Source organism: Gymnoscopelus braueri (assembly GCF_963280865.1).
Source record: "Gymnoscopelus braueri genome assembly, chromosome: 2".
NCBI lineage: Eukaryota > Metazoa > Chordata > Actinopteri > Myctophiformes > Myctophidae > Gymnoscopelus > Gymnoscopelus braueri.
Genome location: NC_137604.1, coordinates 2521507 through 2543193, shown reverse-complemented (window position 1 = coordinate 2543193; position 21687 = coordinate 2521507). Strand labels below are relative to the sequence as shown.

The following is a 21687-nucleotide window of genomic DNA, read 5'->3' as shown; positions in this document are numbered from 1 at the left end:
TCGAAAATAAAGTCAGTGACAATCAGTCTTTTAGGATGGATGGCGTGTGTGTGTGTGTGTGTGTGTGTGTGTGTGTGTGTGTGTGTGTGTGTGTGTGTGTGTGTGTGTGTGTGTGTGTGTGTGTGTGTGTGTGTGTGTGTGTGTGTGTGTGTGTGTGTGTGTGTGTGTGTGTGTGTGTGTGTGTGTGTGTGTGTGTGTGTGTGTGTGCGTGCGTGCGTGCGTGCGTGCGTGCGCGCGTGCGTGCGTCAAAACCAAAACCAAAAAGCTATGGCACACGGATCATCTCAAAAACATGTAACAACTTATAATGGTTGCAAAAATAAGAATGAGTGATGTTTCCAGTGTGAAGACGACACTTGTCAAAACGTCAATGTTCTTTTACACCTATTAAATGTTTTTAAGATCATCCTGCTTTTTTCTTTTTTCGAAGCTGCTGTGTGAGAGGCAGCTGTTCTACTCCTTTAAACCTGTTGTTTCCCAAACCTTTCAGCCCAAAGACCCAAAAGAGAAATCAGATGTTTGCCAGGGACCAAGATTTTGAAAATAACAGATCTACAAGGTCACAACACGTTGCATCGCGACGTGTTGTGAGCTTGTAGATTGGCTATTTTCACTACTTATTAAAATTATTTTCTAATTAATAGATTGTTTTGTTAGTTTCTGTTACATGTACAGTATGTGTATATGTGTGTATATAAATTGTATGTGCGTCCAGGTATGTTTGTATGTGTGTGTATAAATTGTATGTGCGTGCAGGTATGTGTATGTGTGTATATCTGTGTGTATATAAATTGTACGTGCGTCCAGGTATGTTTGTATGTGTGTATATAAATTGTATCTGTGTGTAGGTGTGTGTATACATGTGTGTATATAAATTGTATATGTGTGTAGGTATGTGTATACATGTGTGTATATAAATTGTATCTGTGTGTAGGTGTGTGTATACATGTGTGTATATAAATTGTATCTGTGTGTAGGTGTGTGTATACATGTGTGTATATAAATTGTGTCTGTGTCCAGGTATGCGCATCCTGGTGACCCTGCTGCTGGACACGCTCCCTATGTTGGGCAACGTGCTGGCGCTGTGCTTCTTCGTCTTCTTCATCTTCGGCGTGGTGGGGGTGCAGCTGTGGGCGGGGCTACTGAGGAACCGGTGCTTCCTGGGAGACGACGTCAAGACGTGAGTTATTTCATTTAGAACCACTTCATCACCTTTATCTGTCACAGAGTTTTCCATTTTCCTACCTTTTTCAAGTAGTCACAGCATATTTATCTCCAGTATGATGGATCCCCTGATGGTCGCTAATCACTGAGGGTTTCACTGTGCTTCCGCGAAAAGGAAAAAAATGTCATCGCGACCTCCCGTTCACTTGTTATAGGCCTGGAGCTTGTTCAGAAAGCTGCGGCTCGTCTGGTGTTCAACCGTCCCAAGTACTCCCACACAACTATCCTTCTCCGTTCTCTACACTGGCTCCCCGTAGCGTCTCGCATCCAGTTTAACCCATTAAGACCTGAGTTTTTTTGAAAGTTTTGAAATTTTGAAACATTTTGAAAAAAAAAATCTAAAACATTTTCTTTCAAGATTTTTTTTCCAAGTTTTTTTTCAAAAATAGCAGATCTACAAGCTCGTAGCGCGGCACTCGGTGCCGCGCTATGAGCTTGTATATCTGCTATTTTTGAATAGCCTAAAGAAATCTAAAGTGACACAGATGCGTTCCAGGTATCAATGGGTTAACCCTGGTGCTAGCCTATAGGGCAGTGAAAGGAACAGCTCCTTCTTACCTCCGGGCTATGGTCGATGCCTACACCCCTGCCCGACCACTTCGGTCTGCCGCCAAGGGCCAACTGGTTGCCTCGTCGCTCAGTGGTCCTTCTGGCCGATCCACACGGTCAGGGCTTTTTTCGGTTCTGGCCCCACAGTGGTGGAATGAACTCCCCACTGATGTCAGGACAGCAGAGTCACTGCCCATCTTTCACCGCAGACTGAAAACCCACCTCTTCAGGAAACACTACCCTAACTAGTTGTACAAACTCTTGTTTTATTGTTGTCTTGTTTTATTGGATCTTGTTTATTTGATACACGTATTTGTTTTAGCTCTTACTCATTTGATTTTCCTATTTTGTCTCATCTGTTTATGAAAGTAGGTAGCTGATATATTGCACTTTTACCTTAGCGCTAGGTATACTTTTAGTTGCTTGTTTTAGAAGAGAATGCAGTTAATGCTTCTGGTGATTAGTACTTTTGTTCCCTACCTATGTTGAATGCACTTATTGTAAGTCGCTTTGGATAAAAGCGTCTGCTAAATGACTGTAATGTAATGTAATGTAGGCTGTTGAAAATAGCATGTCTCGCCAAACATACATAGTAAAACACAGGAGGCGAGGTACAGGCGATTTCCCAAATACGTTAAGCAGGAAATGTATGGAGCAGTAAATCTTGGGATCACATGATCTCCTGGTTCCGTGTGCATCTGGGGATGAAATGGTCACTTATATGTTAGCGAAGAGCGCCATCTAGTGGAAACACCCCAAAAAAAACTAAAAGTAGTAAAAGCCGTCCTTGGCAGGCTGCATGGGCCTTTGGGAAAAACGTTGGGATTAATGGACTGTGACATCAAAGTCCACGGGCCAATCACAACACTTTGCTGAGCCTAATTATTCAGAAAACCCCCCAGACCACAGAAGATCCACTGAATGTTCAAAGTTAGTTTTTTTTAGGGGTGTAATTGAGGTCAGAAAACCTCAGAAAAAGAAATGTAATGTCATGAAACCTTTAAGTGTGGAAAATGATTTCATTATGTCTTTAACTCAAGGACAAACTTTGACTGAGTAACGTTCTCTTATTAGTGGAGTTCTATCAGTAGTCCATCAGTATCTATAGTATTACCTGTATTTATTATTATTATATTAGTCCATCAGTATCTATAGTATTTATTTCCTGTATTCATTCCAGAGCAGGAGGACAGAGCTGTGAGAGCGTAGCTGATATAATTGTTATTGTACTGCAGGGTAATGGATGAGCATTAATATGTCTTCGCTCTCATAAATAACGAGCTAGCGGTCAGTCAGCCTCCAGAGGGGTCAGACTACTCTCACATCCTCACTGTGGCGTGAAAACCTTGTACGTCCCAAACCCTTCCTTTTCAGAACATTTTAAATACTTTAACATTTTTAACACTTTTCATTGGTTCAATATCTATAATCTTTCACTATCAAAGCTTTTCCGATATAGCAAAAATGGTCGATCTGCAAGCTCACAACGCGCCGCGATGCGCTTGTAGATCGGCAATTTTCACTACTTTTGTTTGATACTCTCGTATGATGAGGTAGAGCGTTAATTTACGAAAAGAAAACATAAAACGTTGAAATGTGATGATACGAGGTTCCTGCCCGACAGCAGACGATTACAAAGGGTACAACGATGACGTACAGATTAATAGTTGGAGTCAGACCACTGTGACACAAGGAAGCTGCATTATGTAGAATAATATCACCATATAATATTATCACCGTTAAGAAGCTATAGCCAGCTGACACAATTAACTTCAAATGCACTTTTAATGACAGAAGAGAAAATTGCATGTTGTTAGCCTCATAGCATAATTGCCTAAGTTACTTTTTGGTCAAATTGATATTTTATAACTCTGCTCTTCTAACACTGTTGTATCATTGTGCCTTATTGCCTATGTCCTAAGCCAATCAGAATGCTTGTTACGTTCTAAAATCACTTAGGCAGAAAGGCCATTTCTGCCTAAGGTTTGACTTAGAAAGACATGATTTTGAATTTAACAAGCATTCTGATGAATCTGCAGCGTTAGGAGAGTAGAGTTAGGCAGATAAACATGACTTGGGAAAAATGAGTTTTTTACTTTCTGCCTAAGTCATCTGGTGACTTTTTTTTATTAGTCTGTCCTGAAAACCTTAAAAATATGAGTTAGGCAGTTATGCTAGTTATTAGGCTAGCGATGTTAAAACATGCCCAGAAAATATTGGCACATCCACTTGGTTCAGATGCAGGTGTGTTGGACAGAGACAAAGGAAGCAATCGTGAAAAGAATATTTCATGAACAAAACTAGAAAATGTGCTCCTCGGAGCACAAGTCTCCGCCAGCAGAGACTTGTCTTGGTAGAACGGGTCGTCTTGGTAGAATGCGCGTGGTTTTTGGTGTTCTGCAGGGGCGGCTGAATATGTAGTGTCTGCATCTAAAAAATGTTCTTCTTGAAGCAATATGGGAGTTGTCGTAATTGACTGGTTTGTTCAAATGCTTGTCTGTCTTCTTCATCTTCATTGTCTTGAACAGTTTCAGCAGTTGATTGGTGTGTTTGATCTATGTCAGTTTTCTCTAGTGCTACATAATGTATTTGATCAAGGTGGCCAATTGTTACAGTATTAAGACTTCGGCCTTGTTGTGGGATCAATTCAACTCTATAGTCCTCTTCTGTGTTACTGTTGTAGATGAGTATGCTTTCTTAGCTTTGGCCTTCTGCGCCTTTGCTTGACCAATGTTAGGTGTTCTCAGAGGGACACACACACGCACGGACGGGTGATTTGTACTGGAAGGTACTGTTCCAATCAAGACTGATTAATCCTGTCTTACCTCACTTCAAAAAAATAAATGGCTCTTTGAAGTGACACACCTATTTATAGGATTTTATTTCATCATGCGTCCCTCTAGCCAATCAAAGTCATTGGTGTCAACATATTGACACGTGTCACGTGGAGCTTGACCAATGTTATCTTGGCTAGGAGGGAGGTGAACACACGGCGGGACGAAGCGAAAACATACTCTCCGCCTCCGGCGGAGACAATAAATCCTGCACACTGCTCTTGCTCAGCAGCATCAGTTTTATTCAAATGGTCCCTCTGGACCATCATCAAGAGTGTCTTCAAGTGTTCAAAAATGAGTGTGTTCAAAACATATGAACTAAATATTTTGAGATGGGGGTCTGCAGCCAAATACATATCATTATTGGGGTCCTTGTGGGTCCTTGACATGCTTTGAGAACCACTTATTATAGCAACATGTGTTTTTTTCGAAAAAAAAAACTGGTAGGATTTAGAAGACATTGTAGCAAAGATTTGAGTTGAAAAAAATATATATATATATATATTAAAGATTTTTCAAATATCTAAGCTCATAGCAGATCTACAAGCTGCCGTGTTATGAGCTTGCTTGTAGATCTGCTATTTTTGAACAGCCAAAGACATCTAAAATGACGCAGATGCGTCCCCGGTCTTAATGGGTAGAGCCACCATAGCCTACCATCGGCTGTTTGTACGCCATTGTTTTTAAACCCTGTAGCACTGATAAAATGTATTATTATTATTATTCACAGATTAGCATATGGCTAAGGTAGCCGGTCTGGGGCAACCGACAATAAGATGACAGTCAGATCTCAATGAGATCATGTCCACTATTCTTGGACTCATTTCCAGGGCTGAGAAAACATCTCTGAAGTAGGCTAGCTTCTCCACTTCTTTTACTTAGCTCGTTGTGAGCTTGTAGATCTGCTATTTTCAAATAGCCAATGTATAAAGTATAGGGTTAAAGTGTCGCTTCTTTTTTGGCTCGTTTTTTTGCAGAACTGGTGGCTTATTTATCTTGCAAAATCTGGCAACACTGTCCCTGACACAGTGAGAAGTATGAACTGTGCTGAGGTGACACTTTCCTCCTACCTCACCCTCCATAGAGGAGGTGACACTCTCCTCCTCCTCCTGGTTGTCCTCCTGGCTGACGAGCTTCACGTGTTGCTGCTGACCGTTCTGGCTCTTCCCGCGGCTCCTGTTGTTCCTTCTCACGGCGTTCTTGTAGTTTTCCTTCTTCTTGCTCTGGTAGTAGAACTGAACACAGTCCTTCACCGTCTTCCCCTCCAGGAAAGAGGCGATGTGGGCAAAGTCCTTCGGCTGTTGGATGAACTTCTCCCTGAAGGTGTCCCTCTCCTGATCGCTCCACGTGCTGGAGACCTGCCGGCGGTCCTTGTACACCTTCATGGGGTCCTCCATCAGGCCCCGGTGGTCCTTGTACACCTTCATGGGGTCCTCCATCAGGCCATTCATGTCGATGAACTTAAGGCGCTGCTGCTCGGCGTCGAGCATCATGGGAGGGATGACCGCCGACGACCGATGCCGCTGCATCCGCTCCTCTGCATTCTCCTGGCGTTCTGACACGCCGCCGTCGACGACGACCCCGGACGCCTCGTGTCCGTCGGAGGCGGTCAGCCCGCTCCCACGTCGTTGATGCCCGCCCCCCGCACAGCGGCCGCGCGCTCGCCCTTGCGTCTCCCTCTGCTTGCGCATCTCGGGGAACTGCTTCTCGAAATACTCGCGCTCCTTGCTCTCCTTGGCGCGCCTCCTCGCGTTGTTCTCCACGCGTTCCACCTTCTCCCGGGCCTCCGTCAGACGATCGCGCCGCCGGTTCAACCTCTGCTCCCGCTGTTGGCGAGCGCGATTCCTCCTCTTGAGGTAAAGAATGAGCTTTTCCCTCACCGCCAGGTTCTCTTTGAGGTTCTGGCGGTACTGCTCGGTGTCGGAAGGAAGAGGCGTTTCCTCCCCGGGTCCCAGTCCTTCCAGAACCATGTGAGCCTCCTCTGCTTTCCTCCTGTTCTCCTCGTAGATGGTCTGCGCCAGGCTGCCCTGCTTGGCCTCCCTCCTGGGCGGAGTAGATGAGACGGAGCGCTCCGGGAGGCCCTGGGGCTTTGTTGCCGCCTCCTCCTCCTCCTCCTCCTCCTCCTCCTTCTCTAGCTGTTGCTGTTGTGTGCGTAGTTTGCAGATCCGCTGCCTCACCATGTTGATCCTCTGTCTGTCCACGCAGTCCATGTTCATGCTCTGGATCGGCTTTTCCTTGGAGAATAGCGACGGCACCGGGTCCCTGTCGGGGTCCGTCGGGCCGGTCCGCTGTCCTCCACAGACGGGGGAGATGGTCTCCTGGGTGGAGGAGGAGGAGGAGGTGGTGAGACGGGGCACTTCGGGTTTGCAGATCTTCTGTCTGTCAACACGGCGGCCTGTGTTCTGGATCAACTCCTCCTTGGAGAATCGCTCCAACGGACCCAGACCTGGATCCGGTCCCGTTCTGCACCTCCCTCCTCCTCTACCGACGGAGGAGATGGAACCGTCAGGTTCCTCTGCCCCTCCCAGAGGCGTAGTGGGCCGCTGGGCAGAGGGCCTCATCAGACATGGACGTTTGATCTCTGGCTCATAGCGGACATGCTGCTCCTGACCTCCGTCATTATTCTGTAGTTCAGAGAGCAGAGAGAGCCGCTGGGAGCTGCATTCCCTCCTGGCATGAGGGTACTGGTGGTCGACACGTCCTCCCACCTCCTCCTCTGTGGCGTAGTGTGCCCCCCCTCGTTGCAGGGGGGCCGGGTTGGGCGGGTGGTGAGCGTACAGAGCCCTGCGGCCGGCCGGTGCGGACTCGGGATGAGAGCCACGCATTACCGGTATCTTATAATGATCTCCTCTCCAGTCGTCCAGTCAAAATGTCTCCTATAAGTCCAGTTATCTTCTTCCAGACATAATCCACATAATAGAACGGCTAATTCCTCTAGATCCAGCTCTTTCAGGAGGTCGTATGATCTACCGTTCTCTTGCTCCTCTTTTTCTTCTTTTTATACGGACCAGATCATAATGTTTGAATGTTTTTAAATAAACGCGGGTTTCCTGTGTCTATGGAAGTGTCTGGAACCTCTGGATATTTAGGACAATATTTCTAATAGTCAGTAACCATATCATAAGTGTCCTGTTCTTCAAGGTTAATTAAGGTTAATAAATAATGCTGCTCTGATGTGACGCTTGCCTGTTTTATCTACCCAGAAATACATTGTTGATGTGGTGATGTCACCATGATTCAGTGTACGCTCTGTCAGGCGTCTGTGTCACGGGCCGTGGGTGGCAGGTGGCAGGTTTTAGATCTTGTAGATCTGCTATTTTCAAATAATCCCAGGGAAGAAATTCAAATATTTGGAATATATTTGACACATTTTAAATTCACAAATGCCGTATGGGGGTCCCTGGCACAACATATTTTCAGATGGGGGTCCTTGGACATATTTATGTAATAAGTAAGGAGATTCCCCCAAAAGCGTTTCTCGGTAATGTCACCATTGTACTCATTGTCATCACCAGGATGTCGGCAATGCCCAAATATGGAGTTCCATGTCAGTCCTGCCCAAGTGACTGAGCGATACTTGACGAGGCTGACCTCTGACCTGTGTTAGACGTGGACGCAGTGCAGCCGGATCAGATGGTGTCTCCCCCTCCCCTGCAGCAGCAGCAACAACAACACACGTTGGTTTAGTGTCACGATCATGTTCTGTTCGCCAGTCATCGTGCAGTCGGGGCTGATGAACAGCACGGCTCACGTTTTGAAATCATGTAGACGATGCTGCCTTAATGTTGACATCACAGCAAGAAGGACCTTCCATGGGATTAACGCACTGACAGCCAGTGGTTTACCACCTCGCTGCAAGAGGTGGACAGACGTCCATATTAACACTATGAAAAGACGATGCTCTTCTGAACACAGTGAAGTCAGAGTGAGGTTTGCTCCCAGTCCAACGGGCTTCTTGCACCTTGGAGGGCTCCGCACTGCTCTGTACAATTACATCTTTTCCAAGAAATATGGCGGCACATTCATCCTGCGACTTGAGGACACGGATCAGAGCCGGCTGGTGCCAGGAGCAGCAGAGTCCATAGAGGACATGCCAGAGTGGGCTGGTATACCTCCAGATGAGAGTCCTCGTCGGGGAGGGCCATTTGGACCATACATGCATGTCCCAGAGACTGGACCTTTACAGACAGACGGCCCAGCAGCTTGTGGAGAGTGGCCATGCCTACCGCTGTTTCTGCAGTGCACAGAGACTAGAACTGCTTAAAAAAGAAGCCCTTCGTGTTGGGCAGACTCCCAGGTATGATAACAGGTGTCGACACCTGCGAGCTGACCAGGTGAAGGAGAAGCTAGCCAAGGGAGTTCCATATGTGATCCGGTTTCGTCTGGAGGAAAGAGTGGAAGCTTTCGAGGATCTTATCTTTGGATGGAACCGCCATGAGGTGGCCCGGGTGGATGGGGACCCAGTGGTGATGAAAGCCGATGGATTTCCCACGTATCATCTGGCCAACATAGTGGATGACCGTCACATGAGGATCATGTTCTGCGGGGCTCAGAATGGCTGATCTCCACCTCCAAACACCTCCTTATGTACCGCGCACTCGGATGGCAGCCACCCGCCTTCGGACACCTCCCCCTACTAATGAATAAAGATGGCAGCAAGCTGTCCAAGAGGCAGGGGGATATATTCATCCAGAGCTTCCAGAGAAATGGGATCCTGCCAGAGGCTTTGCTTGACATCACCACCAACTGTGGTTCTGGTTTCACTACAAATCGGATGGGCCGGAGGATGGATGAGCTGATCCTCTGAGTTTACTCCTTCAAAAATCACAACCCATTCTCCTCAGTGTGTACTAGACGTTTATCTAACTAACTACGCTCTCTCTCTCTCTCTCTCTCTCTCTCTCTCTCTCTCTCTCTCTCTCTCGCTTTCCCAGGCGTTACAACGTATCCTTCCTCAGTGAGACATTTAACTTGCTAACTAACTAACTAGCTAACTAGCTAACTAGCTAACTAACTAACTAACTACTCTCTCTCTCTCTCTCTCTCTCCCCCCAGGCGTTACAACGTATCCTTCCTCAGTGTGTACTATCGTCCAGACATTTAACTCACTTACTAGCTAACTAGTTAACTAACTAACTAACTAACTAACTACTCTCTCTCTCTCTCTCTCTCCCAGGCTTTACAACGTATCCTTCCTCAGTGTGTACTATCGTCCAGACATTTAACTCACTTACTAGCTAACTAGCTAACTAACTAACTAACTAACTACTCTCTCTCTCTCTCTCTCCCAGGCTTTACAACGTATCCTTCCTCAGTGTGTACTATCGTCCAGACATTTAACTCACTTACTACTAGCTAACTAACTAGCTAACTAGCTAACTAACTAGCTAACTAGCTAACTAACTAACTACTCTCTCTCTCTCTCCCAGGCGTTACAACGTGTCCTTCCTCAGTGTGTACTATCGTCCAGACATTTAACTCACTTACTAACTACTAGCTAACTAACTAGCTAACTAGCTAACTAACTAACTACTTTCTCTCTCTCTCTCTCTCTCAGGCGTTACAACGTCTCCTTCCTCAGTGTGTACTACCGCCCAGACGTTTCAGAGGACCACCCGTTCATCTGCTCCACCCAGAGAGAGAACGGCATGCTGCGCTGCTCCGACGTGCCGCCCCGCCGCGTGGGCGGGGCCTCCTGTCTGCTGGCCGCCGAGGAGGCGGGGCTGGGGGCGGAGCAGGGGTCGGGGTCGGGGATGGGGATGGGGGCGGCTGTGGCGGCGGCGGACGAGACGGTGACGTGCGTGAACTGGTTCCGCTACTACAACGAGTGTCGCGCCGGAGAGACCAACCCTCACAAGGGAGCCATCAACTTTGACAACATCGGATACGCCTGGATCGCCATCTTCCAGGTCAGTGTTCTGTTCGTCCACTAAAACTATGACGGAAAATGTTCGTCAACTATTGCTTTTCAGTGACGAAAACTGAATGAAAAGTAACTTATGACGACTAAAACTGTGACTACATGTGTCAAGGTATTGGATCATACTGGTTGAATGACATACGTTGTAGCCAATCGAGAGTATGCACATGCTTGACTTTTCCACTGGGACACGCCCCCCCCCCTCATCTAGACTGAGTGGCAGCACATTGAGCATCATGGTGGAGCGTTGGAGTTTGGAAGCGCTCGTTGTAAATCACTCAGCGGTGTTCACCTCCCTCCTAGCCAAGCTAACATTGGTCAAGCTCCACGTGACACGTGTCAATATGTTGACACCAATGCCTTTGATTGGCTAGAGGGACGCATGATGAAATAAAATCCTATAAATAGGTGTGTCACTTCAAAAAGCCATTATGTTTTTGAAGTGAGGTAAGACAGGATCAATCAGTCTTGATTGGAACAGTACCTTCCAGTACAAATCACCCGTCCGTGCGTGTGTGTGTCCCTCTGAGAACACCTAACATTGGTCAAGCAAAGGCGCAGAAGGCCAAAGCTAAGAAAGCATACTCATCTACAACAGTAACACAGAAGAGGACTATAGAGTTGAATTGATCCCACAACAAGGCCGAAGTCTTAATACTGTAACAATTGGCCACCTTGGTAGCACTAGAGAAAACTGACATAGATCAAACACACCAATCAACTGCTGAAACTGTTCAAGACAATGAAGATGAAGAAGACAGACAAGCATTTGAACAAACCAGTCAATTACGACGACTCCCATATGACACATTGCTTCAAGAAGAACATTTTTTAGATGCAGACACTACATATTCAGTCGCCCCTGCAGAACACCAAAAACCACGCGCATTCTACCAAGACGACCCGTTCTACCAATACGACCCGTGCTATTAAAATAGCACAGGTCTGCTGGCGGAGACTTGTGCTCCGAGGAGCACATTTTCTAGTTCATTCTGCTACTATCCTGTTCATGTTGTCATTCATTCTGCTACTATCCTGTTCATGTTGTCATTCATTCTGCTACTATCCTGTTCATGTTGTCATTCATTCTGCTACTATCCTGTTCATGTTGTCATTCATTCTGCTACTATCCTGTTCATGTTGTCATTCATTCTGCTACTATCCTGTTCATGTTCTCATTCATTCTGCTACTATCCTGTTCATGTTCTCATTCATTCTGCTACTATCCTGTTCATGTTGTCATTCATTCTGCTACTATCCTGTTCATGTTGTCATTCATTCTGCTACTATCCTGTTCATGTTGTCATTCATTCTGCTACTATCCTGTTCATGTTGTCATTCATTCTGCTACTATCCTGTTCATGTTCCAGATAAACCGCTGCTCCTGTGGAGTTCTGATCAACTGTGCATCGGTCTAACACTTCATTTGACAACACATACTGGCAATTTTGTCAACAAATTAAAACTAGATTAAAAATTCAGGTAGGGACTAGTGGAGAAGAGATCCAGTAGGACTCAGTAGAACTAATTTTATGCTTGGTTGGTCACACTCACACACACACACACACGCACACACACACACACACACACACACACACACACACACACACACACACACACACACACACACACACACACACACACACACACACACACACACACACACACACACACACACGCACTCCCCCCCCCCCCTGCTCCCTTAGGATATATGTACTTCCACCGTGGACACCTACAGATATAGAAAACATAATAACAACTTTGACAATTCGCTCACATTAAATGAACAACACGAGTGATATTGTTTCTTTTTGTCTGAGCTGTTGGCTCATCACTGGGTGGAACCCGGCATGCAGCTCTGCTGTACCAACAACGTTCATGCAGCTCTGCTGTACCAACAACGTTCAGCTCTGCTGTACCAACAACGTTCATGCAGCTCTGCTGTACCAACAACGTTCATGCAGCTCTTCTGTACCAACAACGTTCATGCAGCTCTGCTGTACCAACAACGTTCATGCAGCTCTGCTGTACCAACAACGTTCATGCAGCTCTGCTGTACCAACAACGTTCATGCAGCTCTGCTGTACCAACAACGTTCATGCAGCTCTGCTGTACCAACAACGTTCATGCAGCTCTGCTGTACCAACAACGTTCCTGTTATGTGGTTCATTTAGGGTAGAATTATGGCCACAGGAATTAAGCTTTGATTCTGCAAGCTGACAGAAAATTTGCATTGCAGTGGTGGGAAAAGTACTCACATCTTTTACTTACGTAAAAGTACCAATTCTGCAATATAAAAATACTCTGTTACAAGTAAAAGTCCGGAATTAAACATTTACTTGAGTAAAAGCACAAAAGTATTGATATCAAAATGTACTTAAAGTACCAAAAGTAGAAAGTACTCATTATGCAGAATGTCCCATTTCATTTGCATAAAAATCTTTATTATAAAAAAAATTGCAGATCTACAAGCTCACAATGCGTCGCATCGCGACGCATTGTGAGCTTGTAGATCGGCTGTTTTCAAATGGCCGAAATGTATATGGGGCTGAAGTGGTTAATGTATATTTTGTAATAATAAACAAAATCTACAAAGTAACTATTAACTAAAGTTTTCAAATAATTGTTGTGGAGTAAAATTACAATATTTCGTTCTGAGATGTAGTGGAGTAGAAGTAAAAGTACTGAACATTGGAAATACTCCAGTAAAGTAAAAAAAATACCTCAAAATTGTACTTAATTACAGTACTTGAGTAAATATGCTTAGTTACTTTACACCACTGATTATGGCCACAGGAATTAATGTTTGATTCTGCAAGCTGACAGAAAATTAGCATTGTGCTGTCAATGGCGTTTTGCTGTGTTCTTAAATACTGTTCACCCGTTAAACACAGATAAAGTGTGAAGAATTGCTCTATAGTGTGATATACTGTTTTAATGGGGACAGTGGTGGAAAAAGTACTCAAATGTTTTACTTAAGTAAATGTATCAATACTGCAATGTAGAAATACTCTGTTACAAGAAAAAGTCCGGAATTAAAAATGTACTTGAGTAAAAGTGCAAAAGTATTGGTTTCAAAATGTACTTAAAGAACCAAAAGTAAAAGTACTAAAATGTTTGAGAATAGCAGATCTACAAACTGCGTTGGGAGCTTCTAGATCTGCTATTTTCAAATACCCTAGGTATAAAATAGGTCTGAAGTGGTTAATGTATGTTTTATAATGTAATCATTTATATCTGCAAAGTAACTAGTTACTAAAGTTTTCAAATAATTGTAGTGGAGTAAAAGTACAATATTTGCCTCTTAGATGTATGGAGTAGAAGTAAAAGTACTGAAAATTGGAAATACTCAAGTAAAAGGCAAATACCTAAACATTGTACTTGAAAATACAGTACTTGAGTACATGTACTTAGTTACTTTACACCAGGGGACCCCCATAAGCCACTATGTGAGTATGAGGACTGAACTAAGAGGGGCTTCCCTTTTAGTCCCACTAAGAGGTAGACCCATGCTGGCCAAAACCGGTCAGTACTGGCTCTGGAGATGTTTTTATTTCTGCTACGTGCCCTGAGACATCAAAGGCTTTTTTAATGGTATCCGTACTGTTGTTGGACGTGGCCTCGGGGCTTCCCTTTCATCTAGAATGTGTTTTATTGACTGGGTGAACAGCTCTTAACCACCGGACTGGATCTGTCCACTATTGAACCCTGACCGAGAAACATGTTTGGTCTGTGATATCGTCAGTGGTGGAAAAATACTCTAACGTTTTACTTAATTAATGGAATCTAGGCCCGATCCGAGGTTGGTCCAGACAGCACTGGCCTAGTCACTCTGCGCACACGTCATGCGAAGTCCGGCCCCTCTGGCCTCTCCTCTCCTCCCTCCCCACTTTGCTTTGCGGCCCTAACCTCTAGTCCCAACCTCCCAACCTCGGTCATGTGATAAAGAGGTCAGACTTCCTGTATCTGGTTGCTATGGCAACCTGCCAGATCAGGCTGAGGGTCTGATAGGCAAATCGGAAAATCAATCAAGCCGAGAGTCTGATCACTGATGGAGGTGGAGTGAGGAGCCTAAAACATAGAGTCTGATCACTGATGGAGGTGGGGTAAGATGCCTAAAACATAGAGTCTGATCACTGATGGAGGTGGGGTAAGGAGCCTAAAACATAGAGTCTGATCACTGATGGAGGTGGGGTAAGGAGCCTAAAACATAGAGTCTGATCACTGATGGAGGTGGGGTGAGGAGCCTAAAACATAGAGTCTGATCACTGATGGAGGCGGGGTAAGGAGCCTAAAACATAGAGTCTGATCACTGATGGAGGTGGGGTAAGGAGCCTAAAACATAGAGTCTGATCACTGATGGAGGCGGGGTAAGGAGCCTAAAACATAGAGTCTGATCACTGATGGAGGTGGGGTGAGGAGTCTAAAACATAGAGTCTGATCACTGATGGAGGCGGGGTAAGGAGCCTAAAACATAGAGTCTGATCACTGATGGAGGTGGGGTGAGGAGCCTAAAACATAGAGTCTGATCACTGATGGAGGTGGGGTGAAGAGCCTAAAACATAGCCATAGCTCTGATCAACAGTCTGTGGCGGGTCTTGGAAGCATGTGGAGTGATCCTGTGCTTGCGAATCCCGGACGAACTTTCGGAGCTTTTGTCAATTATATAGTAGTAAGATAAGATAAGATAAGATAAGATATCTTAATTACAATGAGATTGAGCTAACAGTTATGTTTGTGTCTATAGCACAGTGGTTCTCAACCTGGTCCTTGAGGGGGTTCCAGGTGGTCCCCAGCTAAATGATGGAAGAGTTGGTAACCAAATGGACCCTAAGTTATAGATCTTTAACTCTTCAGAGCGTAAAATGAAACCAAATGGACCCTTATAGATCTTTAACTCTTCAGAGTGTAAAATGAAACCAAATGGACCCTTATAGATCTATAACTCTTGAGAGTGTAAAATGTAACCAAATGGACCCTTATAGATCTATAACTCTTGAAAGCGTAAAATGAAACCAAATGGACCCTTATAGATCTTTAACTCTTCAGAGTGTAAAATGAAACAAAATGGACCCTTATAGATCTTTAACTCTTGAGAGTGTAAAATGTAGCCAAATGGACCCTTATAGATCTATAACTCTTGAGAGCGTAAAATGAAACCAAATGGACCCTTATAGATCTTTAACTTTCCTTGATATGAAGAGGGTTGAAAACCACTGATAAAGCTATATAACTGATATATAAACCACTGATAAAGCTATATAACTGATATATAAACCACTGATAAAGCTGTATAACTGATACAGACGTCTCCATGTCAACAGAGATAACACTCACAGAAAGGTTGTTATTTTGAGAGCGAAACGCCCCATAATATGAATCAATGTTTTATGTTTTATTTTGATGGTAACATCAGTGATGCCTGGCTGCCTGAAATAATGAGGTGTGTGCGTGTGCGTGTGCGTGTGCGTGTGCGTATGTGTATGTGTGTGCGTGTGCGTGTGCTTGTGTGTGTGTTTAGGTGATCACTCTAGAAGGCTGGGTAGACATCATGTACTATGTAATGGACGCGCACTCCTTCTACAACTTCATCTACTTCATCTTCCTTATTATAGTAAGTACACACACACACACACACACACACACACACACACACACACACACACACACACACACACACACACACACACACACACACACACACACACAGGCACACACACCAGACATAGAGACAGTACGGTCAACAAAGTAGACACAAAAAACTGAATGTGTGTGCGTGTGCGTGCATGTGTGTGTGTGTGTCTGTGTGTACAGGTGGGCTCCTTCTTCATGATCAACCTGTGTCTGGTCGTCATAGCGACCCAGTTCTCGGAGACCAAGCAGCGTGAGCACGCTCTGATGCAGTCGGAGAAGCGCGCCCGCCAGCTCAACCAATCGGCGTCCACGCTGGCCAGCGACAGCCAACCGGGGAGCTGCTACGAGGAGATCATCCGCTACCTGGCGCACCTGGGCCGCAAGGCCGTCCGCCGCCTGGGCCGCTGCACGCACACGCACACGCACACGCCAACGCACACCTGCTGCGTGTGCGTGTGCTGGACGGGACCGTGGGGGGGCGGGGCCTCTTCCAAAGGGGGCGGAGCCGGCGAGGCAAACGGCCTCGCCCACCGGCACTCGGGCCACGCCCCCAACGACCTCACGCACCTCCATCGACTTTATCATCAGCATCATCATCATCACAATCATCTTCATCATCAGGTGTGTATATATCGAGGAAGCTTTTGTTATTGTGCCGGTAGCCATGAAGATGTATCACATGGACACACCCCCCTCCATATGGAGATTGTGGGGCAATTGAGCAGGAGAGGAAATGATAGATTCATTATTCTGCCCCCAAGGGGGAAACACAATAGACCAGTGGTTCTCAACCAACTCTTGAGAGCGGAAAATTAAACCAAATGGACCCGTAAGGATCCATTTGGTTTCTTTTTACACTCTCAAGAGTTACGCTATTGTCAAACATCTGCATTACTTAATTTACAAGAATCTGCATTACTTAATTTAGAGAATGTAGATCAATGTTTGCCTGTTCTATTGGTACCAACATCAATACAGCATGGATGGAATTGTGGACAAAATCGTATCCAAAGATGACAAAATGTTCTAAGTTTTAGGTCTAAGAGGCTAAATCTCATCAAACGGTGGTTCTGTGGCTCAAATGCCCAATAAATACTGGACCTTGATATGAAAAAGGGTTGAAAACCACTGATATAGACTGAATCCAGATTCACACTTTGTCATGCGGCGAGAAGACCAAGTACAGAGCCAAAGGTCAAGTTTACAATGTTTTGAGCCATTGGTGGAGTGGTTAAATGTCTGAAAACACACATTAACACATTGAATGCCAATCGCGTAGATCTACGCGAACCGCCGATTCGCGTTGATTTTTTCCCAGGTGCACTTTCGGAATGTTTTGATCCATTTCCGGTTCCGGTTTGAAAACAGGAAACAGAATTATTTGGGATCCGGTTTTGCCGATCACGTCGGCCCTCGTTGTAATGACGAAACTGAAACTCAATTCTCTTCCTGTAGTTTTTTCTCCTCGCATATCACTGTTTAACGTAATCCGCTCTAACTACAACCATGGAGCTCCGTTTGACACGTGGTTTTCACTGGGAGATTCAGTGAGAAGTCTCCGATGTAAACAGACAGCTCAATCTTAAGGATTTTAACAAGGTCTATGGTGACGTGAAAAAAACAAAAAAACAACAATAACACGTTGGCACTGGTGAGTACATGATGAGATTAACGTCTGGCATGGAATGTGTTAACATGAATCCAACATGCCCCAAAAAAATGGGTAAACAAACAAACAAGAAATAATACATTCTGCACACTGTAAATTTCAAAGAAGCTCCCAGTCAAGGCTTTGTTAATAAAGCCTTGACTGTGTGCGGACTTTATTATTTCCTATATATTTCCACACTGTTGGTCCTGCACCTGCCGTCCAGTGGACGTGCCAGTTTTATTGTTTTTATACTGAACAAACAAACAAAACATGAATTGACACTTGGAACAATAACATTCCACCCGCGATCGGCCATTTTGGGGCTTTGGCTCGTTGAAAATGGGTGGTTTTCAATGCAAAAAAATGAAACTGAGATAAGAGTGTTTTTCTAAAAATCCCATAGTCAGGGTGGATGGATGTGACGTCCACATACTTCTTCTCTGAGTGACGATGGATCATCCCAAAGCTCTGTTAGGGTGCCCCTTGTGGAATTTCAAAAAATGTATCTTTTGATAATAGAACGACTTTATTCGTCTTGGCGGGCAAGTGCACTATTTAATAGAACGACTTTATGCGTCCATGGCGGGAAATGAGTTTCAAAGACCCCTGTTGTAATACTGTCTTTGGCCATTATCGATGGTGCTTATGTCTGTGCACGACGTCTTTACTCTGCTGTATCTGTATCTTTGACTGCTGTGCTGGCTGTGGCGACCGACTCCATCAAGGACTCTCTTGTATCTCGTCTCCACAGGACAGCGAGCTGGCCGTCAGTAACGGAGGTCACGGTTTCAACTACCCAATCATCTCCTCGCTCTTCAGTCAGGTGACCAATCAGCTCGGACAGGAGCAGACCAAGAGGATGTCGGTTGCCGTGGAGATGGTAAACAAACTGCCACAGCTGGTGCTGGAGCACGGTGAGTCACGCTCACGTTATCGTTATAATCCGGGGAACGCGTCTGTATCATTTTTAGATGTCTTTGGGCTATTCAAATATAGCAGATATACAAGCTCATAGCGCGGCACCGAGTGCCGCGCTATGAGCTTGTAGATCTGCTATTTTGGAATAGAAATAGTGAAAATGTGTGCAAATCTTTGAATATATATATATACACATTTTTAACTAAAATCTTTGCTTCTGGGGGTCCCTGGAACAAAAATATTTTGAGATGGGGGTCCGCGGACAAATATCATTTTGGGGGTCCTTGACATGAAAAAAGTTTGAGAACCACTGATATAGCAACACAATGTTATTTTTTTTTCAAAAACACTTTACAGGATTTAGAAGACTTTTTGTAGAATCCCCCAGAAGCGAAGATTTGAGTTAACACATCGGGTGCCAGCATTTTATTAAAACAGATTACTTTGAGTGCCAGATATCGCACCGTTTGTAACGCTGTGCTGTTTATAGCTGTGGACTCCACCGCAAGCACCCACACGTAAACAATAGATGCGTGCACGACGATCGATGGTCCCAGAGATGTCCACGAGTCTCTGAGCTCGAGTCCGAGTCAAGTCTCAAGTCTTTGAGGGTCGAGTCCGAGTCAAGTCTCGAGTCTTTTTAAAGTCTTTAAAAAAAAAAAAAAATGGGGGGGGGGGGGTGGGGGGCATAGATGTAAAAGTATAGACAGGTCATAATAAATCACATTAGATTCACAGATTAGAGATTTTATGTATTTTCCCCACATTCAAATGAAATGTGATTGAACTTGCACTAATAATGACTTTAGTTGATTTTTCACTCTTTAAAATATAGTATTTCTTAATTATTAATAATTACAGCTTGTAGATTGGCTATTTTCATGATTTTTAATTGTTTTTAAATAATAATAAAAAAGGAACATACAAGATTTCCACCCGACAGCGATAATATATAGCCAATATGGTTCTGTATCAGTATATGAGTCAGTTTTTGCAGATTTCATTCTAATTGGCTACTATGCCTGCATATGAATTTCATGGGCCTGGGTAGGTCACCCTGGCTTGGCGGAGATATGCCCTGTTGCGCACACTCGACTCCGCACAGCAGTCCAACAGCAGAGCAGGTGAAAGAAATTCACTTAAACGAGGACTGTGTTGCGCACCAAAAAACTGTCTAAATGTGGATCCCCAGTTCAAATATGATTCTTTTGGGGGGTCACGGCCTGAAAAGGTTTGAGAACCACAGCTTTTATGCAGTGAACATTACATGAGCGTAGCGTTTACCGTGGTGAAGTGTTGAATATTCACCCAGCTGAGTTTAACGAAATGAAAATCCGATGTTTCCTAAACGTGCTGTCACAGATGATCCGACCATCTTATACAAAATGTAAGCATATGCCAAGATAACTGAGGTTATATAGCTGATTCTGAGCTAAACATATTTGTTTAATTTCGAAGTTTTTATATTTAAACTTTATGATGAAAGGCCGCGGCGGCCACACACATAGCAGCTGTTGCGCTCGCCTCTCCATGTTTACGTTAATGAGCAGCATGAAACAGCTTGACTGAAGCCGGCTCAAGTCTTTGAGGGGCGAGTCAGAGTCGAGTCGAGAGTCTTTGAGGGGCGAGTCAGAGTCGAGTCGAGAGTCTCGTTTTTGGCGACTCGAGTGCGACTCGAGTGCGACTCGAGTCCGAGTCCCTAACTCGAGTCCCCATCTCTGGATGGTCCTGGCTAACGCCTGGAACAATAACATCTCTCACGCGAGTCGCCATTACGGAGTAATTGCCCATCGAAAATGACTCGTTTTCCCCAATGTAAAAAGTTTCGGAGCTGCAGAGGTTTTCATCAAGGAGATAGAACGGGAGCGGACGGGGAGCCATGTTTTTTGGCACGGTGATGCATCTGTCCCTTCCTTCTCAGAGTCACCGTGGGTGATTCCAGAGCGGCGCTAGCCCCCCCCCCCCCCTCCCTTGTGGAAAAAACCGAAAAAAACAAAAAGACTGATAACGTTTTTTACCGTGTTCGGCACCCGATGTGTTAAAACATTTTGCTTTAGAAAAACATTTACCTTCAAAGATATGCGCAAATGTTCAAGATAAAAAATAAAAATAAAAAAAAGCAGATCTACAAGCTCATAGTGCGGCACTCGGTGCCGCGCTATGAACTTGATTGATTGGGCCATAGAAAGCGTCAAACTCGTTCTGCGCTCGTTAGTGCTCTCTCTAATCAATGAATCCTCCAGTGAAATTTCTAAAATAAATTAAAAAAAGCGGCACCAGCTTTTCTCCATGGAGGCAACAGGGCTCTTGTGTAAAGGGAACTACAGCATGCAGCATGCAGGCCAGGCTCTGGTAGACTTTGGAGGTGATTGGTGATGAAGGGCAGGTGTGCTGAGGTCTGCTGTGGAGCCCCCTTGTGGCGTAGATGAGTGCAGAGAGTCTAACCCTCGGGTGGAGTCATGGAGACCAACTTAATGACATCCCCCGTCTTCTACTCGTTGAGCTGGGGTCGATTTTTTCCCACCATCCGTCATTTGACTCTTTAACTGCCAGGGTAATAGTGCAATAGTGTGACGCTACTGCCAGCGAAAACGAGAGATTTTACTGACCTTAGAAAAATCATGGAATATTCCCTGTGACTGCCTTCCTCATGGAGATCGCCTCATGTCACTCACCGCATCATGTCCGCTCGCGGTAATCCGTCGCACAGCTGTGGCCAGTTGAATATGCCTCGTTTTTGCCACAAAGCAAGAGGAACGGAGATATAGCCATTTCCCCACAGGAAATAAACAGGAAGTATACAAGCTTTTATCTTTTTTAAATGCCGTCAATTCCGGGTCTGTCGTCATCTGGCAGTGAAAGCATAACAGGGTAGATAACAGCGCCATCTGGTGGAAAAAACATTGAAAACACAAAAGTGGTCAGAAGAGGTCAGTGGCAGGCATAGAGTTAAAGGG

The 21687-nt window shown here is 44.9% G+C and overlaps 2 protein-coding genes and 1 pseudogene across 3 annotated transcripts in view; 2 read left to right on the top strand and 1 right to left on the bottom strand.

The window, feature by feature from the left end:
• Window positions 1–21687, bottom strand: part of LOC308076077 (uncharacterized protein) — a 382945-nt gene that overhangs the window by 50536 nt on the left and 310722 nt on the right. The window lies entirely within an intron of this gene.
• Window positions 1–21687, top strand: part of LOC308075118 (voltage-dependent T-type calcium channel subunit alpha-1H-like) — a gene marked incomplete at its 3' end in the record, with an annotated part of 187170 nt that overhangs the window by 12003 nt on the left and 153480 nt on the right. Inside the window, 5 exon segments of the mRNA XM_080414756.1 lie at window positions 1021–1180; window positions 10165–10516; window positions 16049–16141; window positions 16342–16782; window positions 18564–18726. Of these exon segments, the coding sequence (XP_080270882.1) occupies window positions 1021–1180; window positions 10165–10516; window positions 16049–16141; window positions 16342–16782; window positions 18564–18726 (1209 nt within the window).
• LOC308104146 (nondiscriminating glutamyl-tRNA synthetase EARS2, mitochondrial-like) lies at window positions 8237–10085 on the top strand (annotated as a pseudogene). The gene is made up of 2 exons: window positions 8237–9450; window positions 10037–10085. The product of its transcript is annotated as a nondiscriminating glutamyl-tRNA synthetase EARS2, mitochondrial-like (transcript).